General features: G+C 39.2%; 2 protein-coding genes across 5 annotated transcripts in view; one reads left to right on the top strand and one right to left on the bottom strand.

Moving 5' to 3' along the window:
• AKAP7 (A-kinase anchoring protein 7) overlaps positions 1–8,215 on the bottom strand; it is an 89,498-nt gene that overhangs the window by 50,288 nt on the left and 30,995 nt on the right. For 2 of the 4 annotated variants that reach the window (XM_035899766.1, XM_035899765.1), the window contains 2 exons: positions 7,540–7,652; positions 4,328–4,369 (listed from right to left, as the gene is read on the bottom strand). In XM_035899766.1, coding sequence (XP_035755659.1) covers positions 4,328–4,369; positions 7,540–7,652 — 155 coding nt within the window. The remainder of the gene's footprint in view (positions 1–4,327; positions 4,370–7,539; positions 7,653–8,215) is intronic. The other 2 variants (XR_004842688.1, XM_009644367.2) reach the window with 1 other exon arrangement.
• On the top strand, positions 727–3,716 carry MSH5 (mutS homolog 5). The gene has a single exon (XM_009644366.2). It carries the CDS (start codon positions 727–729, stop codon positions 3,112–3,114), a length of 2,388 nt encoding a protein of 795 aa, XP_009642661.1. The 3' UTR covers positions 3,115–3,716.

The raw sequence follows: 8,215 nt of genomic DNA on the forward strand, positions 1-8,215 counted from the left end.
GGCGGGGAAGCCTGAGCGCTGGCAGCGCCAAGCACCGGCCTAGAAAGGGGCGAGGAGAAGGGGGCCAAGATAAAACTTTTGGGCGGCAAGGAGGCGCAGCAGCCGAGACGAGCTGCCCGTCTGTGGTGAGGAGGGTGAGAAGAGGGGGGGAAGTTGTGGGAGAGGGTTGGAAGTGAGTTGCTGACAGGGACTGTGGACTCCGATGGGGAAGCTGTTTGGCACAGTTGATCCCTGCAGCAGTACGTTACGTACTTGTATAGAAACCGGTACTGTGTGATGGTGCTGCATAAATACCGGAGTAGGGCCCTGAAACGATGCGGCTGCATCGCTGTGAGGAGCGGTGGTCAATACATGTGGGTGTCCCATACCTCGGCAGGAGGATGATTTTTGTACGTGTATATACTTGTGCATGTACATTACTGTATTTATGGGTATTTGGGCATACATAGATACTTTGTAGCCTTTATTTTACTAAGAAAAACTGCAAAACTCTTCCAACATTGCTGGTTAGGTAGCTCAGTCACACCTTGCTTGGAAGCAAGATGGCGGCTGTAGTTTCGGCTGCATCTTTTCACTTGAACAGGTAACATGTGTCTTTAATTCCTGGTAGCATCTTAGTTTCCTCGGGTCAGAAGAATGAGTGTTAACCTGCTGTTGTCAATTACAGTTAATTCTCAGGACCTTTTGGATGAGTTGTGGAAAAAAAAAAAATCTCTCTCCAACAGAATGAGTGCCGCAGCAGCCACGAGTTGTGCCTTGCCACCACCACTTGGGCCTGAACAAGAGGACCAAGAGTGCTCAGAGACACACATGTCTGTTTTGTGGTATGCCGGGCAGCTTGCAGTTACTTACTATGATACAGAAGATTGCTCAGTCTACTTCATGCCTGACATACCTGATAATGAAGACCTCAAGCTACTGCATAAAGTGATTAGGGAAGTTAATCCTCAGTGCATAGTGACCAGTGCAAAACAGGACCAGAATATTGCCAGATTCCTGACCAGCCTAACAGCTACTGCTGGTGATAAAGATACAGGAAAACCAGAAATTGTCCTGTTTCCTAATATAGATTTTGGCCTAGAAGTCAGCAAGCAGCGGATCTTATCTCGGCAATTTCCATTTATCCCATCTCATATGACTGCAACAGAGAAAATTCTCTACTTGTCCTCAATCATCCCTTTTGAGAGCCCACTCATGATACGAGCCCTAGGGGGACTCCTTAAGTTCCTAGACAGGAGAAGGGTTGGAGTTGAGCTCGAAGAAAGCACTATTGCAGTTCCTATTTTGGCCTTTAAAAAGTTTGTGCTGTCAGATATTGTGAATATAGACGAAGACACTTACTGTGTCCTGCAGATATTTAAAAGTGATATCCATCCTTCTGTGTACAAGCTGTCGAGTGGATTAAAAGAAGGATTCAGTTTATATGGGATTTTAAATCGCTGCAGGTGCAAATGGGGAGAAAAACTGCTGAGGCTGTGGCTCACACGACCTACTCGGAACTTCACAGAGCTGAACAAACGGCTGGATGTCATCCACTTCTTCCTGCTGGCTCAGAACCATGAAACAGTCCTCACTCTTCAAGGTTGCCTCAAGAATATTAAAAATGTGCCTCTTATTCTGAAGAGAATGCCTCTTTCCCACACAAAAGTTAGTGACTGGCAAGCACTCTATAAGACAGTGTACAGTGCAGTGTGCCTTAGAGACACATGTCGTTCTCTGCCCAACACTATTGAACTCTTTCAGACTATTTCACGTGTCTTCACTGATGATCTGCAGTACATTGCTAGTCTGATCAGCAAAGTGGTGGACTTTGAAGGCAGCGCCTCAGAGAACCGCTTCACTGTTAGACCCAACGTGGACCCTGCCATCGATGAAAAGAAACGTAAGCTAATGGGGCTTTCAGACTTCCTTACAGAAGTGGCACGAAAAGAACTGGAGGCCTTGGACAATCATATTCCCTCCTGTTGCGTGATCTACATTCCTTTGATTGGGTTCCTTCTCTCCATTCCACGGCTACCAACTATGGTGGATAAGAGCGACTTTGAAATTGAAGGCTTGGACTTCATGTTCTTGTCAGAGGATAAACTGCACTACCGAAGTGCTAGAACTAAGGAGCTAGACAGCCTGCTGGGTGACTTGCACTGTGAGATCAGAGATCAGGAAACACTTATCATGCACCAGCTGCAGACAAAGATCTTGGAGAAGTCTGAAGTGCTCAACAGTGTGATTGAGTATACTGCACACCTAGATGTGCTACTAGCTTTGGCAGTGATGGCCCGGGAGAATGCCTACTGCCGGCCACGCTTTACTCACCGCCATGGCTTCCACATCAAGGATGGAAGACATCCACTCATGGAACTATGTGCAAAGACTTTTGTGGCCAATCCTGTGAACAGTGGCGAGGCTACCAGACGAATAAAGATCATCACAGGGCCCAACTCATCTGGAAAGAGCGTCTACTTAAAGCAAGTAGGTCTTATAGTATTCATGGCTTTAATTGGCAGTTACGTCCCTGCAGCAGAGGCAGAGATTGGAGTAGTTGATGGGATTTACACAAGAATCCACAGTAGGGAATCAGTTTCTGTAGGGCTCTCCACTTTCATGATTGATCTTAACCAGGTTGCCAAGGCAGTGAACAATGCCACAGAGAGGTCCTTGGTACTTATTGATGAGTTTGGTAAGGGGACCAACACCCTGGACGGCCTGTCCCTTCTGGCTGCTGTCCTGAGGTACTGGATCAGTCAAGGAACACGGTGTCCGCAGGTTTTTGTCTCCACTAATTTTCACAGTTTAATGCAGCTAGAACTCCTGCCTGACACACCTCTTCTGGAGTGCCTGACCATGGAGACCCACCAAGATGGAGATGAGTTGATATTTTTCTATCAGATCAAACAGGGCAGGTCCACTGTTAGTGAAAGAGGAGTGGAAGTGTCAGAACTGATTCGCAATGGAAAAGCTATCAAACGTATTGATCATCCTTCAAAAGGGGATCGGATGGAAAAATGCAAGTCTGTTGTGGAAAAGTTTCTTCGCCTAGACCTTGATGATCCCCATGTGGACTTACAAGAGTTCATGTGTAAAGAGGTGCTGCCTTCTGCAGCCTCAGTCCTCTAACAGGGGTATGTGTAAAAGCACAGATTACATCATACCTACCATGTTCAGAAGGAGAGTCTGGCAATTTAGAGAATGATCACTACAACTAACACCCCACACTGCATTTAGCTTGTAACAAACCATCTATATTTAGGTCCTTTCTTCTTCTTCTTCTTGTTTAAAACAAGTACTAGAGTTACATATCTCTGCAATATGATAATGAAAGCAGGAAGACTGAAAGAAGAGAATTCCAGAACCTCTTTCAGCTGTTGGGTCACCCAGTTTTGTGCATTTTCTGCCCCTGTTGTTAGACCTTCAGATTAAAAAAATATTGTAGAAAAGTCACAAAACATTTCGGCTAGTCTCATAAGACAGTGAAAGCAAAGTATTGTTTTGTATTGTGCCAAAGTGATAGTTTCAGACATTTTAGGATCAGCATCAAAGATTCCAGGTAAGTATGTGCCTCAGACTTCCATATCAGCAAGTAACAGTTGTCACAATACAAACCACTGACGTAGAGGCTGATAAATGGAAATACAGAGGGATTTAATGAGTTCTGAGGCTTTTCTTATACCAGAACTTCTGTCCAAAATGCCAGAGATCTCAGGAGTTATTATAAAAACAATGCTGGAGGTCAGAATCAGTAGAGACTGATAAACAGGGGAATTGCTTTGGGTTTACCAAAGTCACTCTCTTCTCATAAGGTTCTATTATACGGTATGACTATGGGTATAAATAAAAGCAAAATTACAAATCTAGGAAACTGAAAACTATACTAGGGATGGAAGACAGAAATTCAGGTTTTATATTGTATTTTTGGGTACTGAGTAAAACTTAACATTAAAGGAACAATACCAGAAGGGGAAGATTCCCTTTCACTTCTCCTGTCATGCAGAGGATCTTTACTTAACACAGTATTTGATGTATGCATATGCAACAACAATTCATTAACAGATTAATGAAGCAGGAGAAATTATATGTAAGTACTACAGAAGTAATAACCTTTCCTGCAATGAGTTAAGGGCTTGAGATTCCTCATCTAAATAAGACAGAAGAGATATTAGATAACTTATTGTCTGACTGCCAAAACTTGCTGTAACTGCTCACAGGATGGCTAATAAAAGACATCAGCAGACATATTACATCTCTGTTCAGCTATATTTGATTTCAAGAAGCCAAAAATATTAATGTCATATAAATTGAGAGAAAATTTACATGAGAAAAAAGTAATTACCTTCATAATTATCAGTACTAAACATCTATCTGGTATGTCTAGCTAAAGAAAGCAAAAAGATGTATGTGAGTGCACATCAAAAAGATACGAATTTCAAGACACTGCTTTGGGTTTGATTCAGTGTGTAATTTCCTCCTTTCTGATGAAGAATTTATTATTATTATTATTACAAAATAAGTACCTTATGTTATCTCTATATGAAACTAGGATAGTGGCAAAAGTTTAATATAATTTACATTTAAAAACCCCAAGAATAAATTACTGAATCATGCAGTCACTGCTATTTCCAGTGCAATCATAATAATACTGTCTGCCAAACAATATTGAGCATCTTGATGATGTTACCATTGAAGTTGAATGGTTACAGTGAATCAGGCCTTGTGCAACACTTGTAAGTGTTGTAAATACTAACGGATTTTTCTCACTAATATATTCTCCTTTACTAATTAAAATACAGCATTCTAAAGATATACTGTACAGAATAATATAATATATTAAATATTCTTAAATTATATTATTGGCATTTTTTCTTGTCAACCACTGTCTAGGCTAAGGATAAACTCCTTACTAATTAAGCAGATGCCATCAGAGCAATTTAGCTGTCAGTCATCTTCTATTTATGAAATCCATTTCACAGTATTTGCAGTTTTGGCAGCACTAGGTATCCAAGGATCTCCAAATGTCACACAGAGTTTATCAGGCGTGCCTCACAACACGCCCTGAAATAAACAGCAGTCTGGACAAATGAAAAGCAGGGGGGTTGTGACTGACCTGTGGCAGCACAGCAGGCGAGCGAGGGAAGCAGGAATAGAAATGTTATCTTCAAGTGCAAAACTCCGCTTCCTTCTTTCATTGTGCTTCCCTAGGTTCTTTGTATAGAAGACAAGGATACTAAACCCAAGATCCTTATCGTTCAAACAATCAACTGTGTAAACAGCTAAACACCTGCAAGTAAATTGTATCCCTTTATCTCCTTCCACAAGGACACCTAGAGGCACACTGCACCTCCTTATTTTGGGGAAGTTTTCAGTGGCACATTTGATCTCAGAATTGTCCAACCAACCATGAAGAATGAGTTGCTCCTACTTCTGAGTAGGTAAATAAGTTCTTTAACCTGAGAAGCTGAAGGGAGCACAGTAACCTGGATAGCTCTTTTCTAACCCACTTTACCTCACATTCTTACCCTTTCTTAATGTCTGTTTCCGAGTTTTTTGCATTTACCATTTTTAGCTTAATGCTGTGCCTTCCAAGTGGGAAGCTGATTTCTTCAGATCTTCATTAATTCCAAATTCTAAAACTCATGGTTTTGTAAATATCAGCTAAAATTTGGGAAAGTTAAAATCTTTTCAGAATATATGCATTTCAAAAATGCCTGTACCTATAGTAAGGTTTGAAAAACAGATTTGGGGTTTTTTTTTCCCAAAAGATAACTTTGGTGGAATTTAGATGTCCTTATGAGGAGAGTGGCTTAACTTATTGCTTAAAATACACTTAAAAAAATATGAATATAGTTATAAAGCTATAGCTGTGAACTGTACTCAACTACTTTAGTTCTATTTGATCTTTTATGTGCTTTCTCATGTAATCTCCATCCACTCCCCCTTTCTTGTTTTTCATACTTGTATGAAAAGTTGTATGATCTGAAAATACAATTAAACATTATATTAAAACATACTACAAAGTAGTTATTCCTTTTATGTTTCAGGTTTTTATTTATTGTTTTCAGTAAATGCATGAAACTATCTCACTAAATGCACAGACACAGTGAAACAAAAAAATTATAGTAAAGATCAATGCTTATGCCTGACAGTGGATTGACAGAGAAAAATTTCTGATAAAATAATTTATGGATTTTTAATATACAGTATCTTTCTATACAGTGTGTGTTTGGAATACCATATGCATTACCCAGCATTATGAAGAACTAAGGAAGATGATTTGGAATGACACTGACCTGGTTCTGTCAGCAGCAGTGAATATCACAATGCAGAAAGTATGTATACTGGCTAACAGTTCATGCAAGGTAGATAAAAGAAAACAAAACAAACAAACAGCCAAAAACCAACCACAAAACAGAATGGCAAACGCCCCACCCTGATTGTCTCAGATGTTTTAACCAAACAGCTGATATTCTAGAAGAGTTGTGGATTTTTCAAATGAGTGTTTTAAAAAACAGCTGTTTAATACAAGCAAAAGCTTATGTGAGCTTACAAATTTAATAGCTATAATGTACCACCTACAGCCTGTGGACAAGTTCTTATTCCTGTTTCAGAGGGAGTATGGATACCCTTGAAGCTTCTTGATGTATCTCAAATCTGACTGCCTTCTTCCAACTGATTTCACAATACCACATAATTAAAATATGCACCTTAAGCATTTTTTAGAGTTTTTTCTAATGACATTTTAAATTATTTTTCTTTAATGCTTACTATTAAGAAAAAAATAAAATATTTATATTATGTACTTCAGCCCTTATTTATAAATATATTTTTTCTGAAAATTATTTTCCTGGTCAATGTTGAAGGATCACATAAAACATTCTATATGATGTCAGCAAAAAAATTTTAAGGAGATATACCTTATATGTTAAATAAACCTAAATAAAAACCTAGACATACTAGTATTGCTTCTATATATGTATCATCACAGTTAGAACCTACTTTTATGTATTTGTGTATTTTGCCAAAAAAGCTAACAAATAGGCAAGAAATAACTGCCTGCAAGAGAGAATATATACCATGTGTTTCGTCACTGCTCTGAAATTCACCAAAGCATTTTCAATAGAGAGAACTGACAGTCTGCATATTATGCATAACCCAAATATAAATTCCACTTATTTTGTCCTATACAGTAACAAAACAAAACTATGCAAACAATCTGCATGCATTTAATCTACAACCTAATAATAACTCTGTAATTTTGAACAAGTACTCTCATCCTTTGGTTTTGCATAGTTTCACAAAGGAAAATAGACCATGATACCACTTTACTGAGAATATCAAGAGTGGCAACTTAAAGTTACAGCACAGGACTACTGTTTACATGGTAGATGTACTATTTTTTTTCTAAAAAATAAATCAGTATTTTCAAGCCTTACCTCTTCAGCTGGTTACAAAGCAGAAAGTATGATGCTTTAGCATAAGCAACTCCTTTGTTTGTCTCCGAATTAAACTTTCCAGATTGCTGCTGAGCTATAGGAAATGTGAGCTCACCTGCTTACGTAGCTGTGTTGATTTTGACAACTTCATGAAGGTCAGATGTGGTTTAAAAGCTCGCTCTTCTCCTGCCAAGATGCCCTTTTCTTGAAATATCTTCTTCATAGTCTCTGAGCGGGGAGAAAAACGTAGAAGTAGAAAGATATTACATGATAGAATATTTAAAAATGTGCTTTCTACTGGAACATGAGTCACAGCTGCTCCACGTGTTAAAAACAAGATGATGAGTACTAAAAGGCAGAGAGATTTCTAGTTAACTTCAAAGGTACATATTATTTAATGTGAAAACAGTCTTATATTGGCAGTTTATTTGGCTTTACTAAAATATTGGCAATTAGAAAGCTGTCCATGCTGGTTTTGTTATCAAAACAGGTACTTGACATTAGAACTGTTCAGGAGTTACTCTCACTGGGAGAGTTCTAGAAACTTCAGGAAAACTCTTGGCTATGTAACTGTCCTGGTTTCAGCTGGGATAGAGTTAATTTTCTTCATAGTAGCTGGCATAGTGCTGTCTTTTGGATTTAGTACCAGAAGAATGTTGATAACACACTGATGTTTTCAGCTGTTGCCAAGTAGTGCTCAGACTACTCAAGGACTTTTTGAGCTTCTCCTGCTTGCCCAGGTGCATAACAAGCTGGGAGTACAGCACAGCTAGCACAGCTAACCCAAACTG

The sequence above is a fragment of the Egretta garzetta genome, unplaced genomic scaffold (genome assembly GCF_000687185.1).
Source record: "Egretta garzetta isolate BGI_Z169 unplaced genomic scaffold, ASM68718v1 scaffold397, whole genome shotgun sequence".
Classification (NCBI taxonomy): Eukaryota; Metazoa; Chordata; class Aves; order Pelecaniformes; family Ardeidae; genus Egretta; species Egretta garzetta.

Coding starts and splice junctions, on each gene's coding strand:
- MSH5 (XM_009644366.2), top strand. CDS start 727: ATGAGTGCCGCAGCAGCCACGAGTTGTGCCTTGCCACCACCACTTGGG.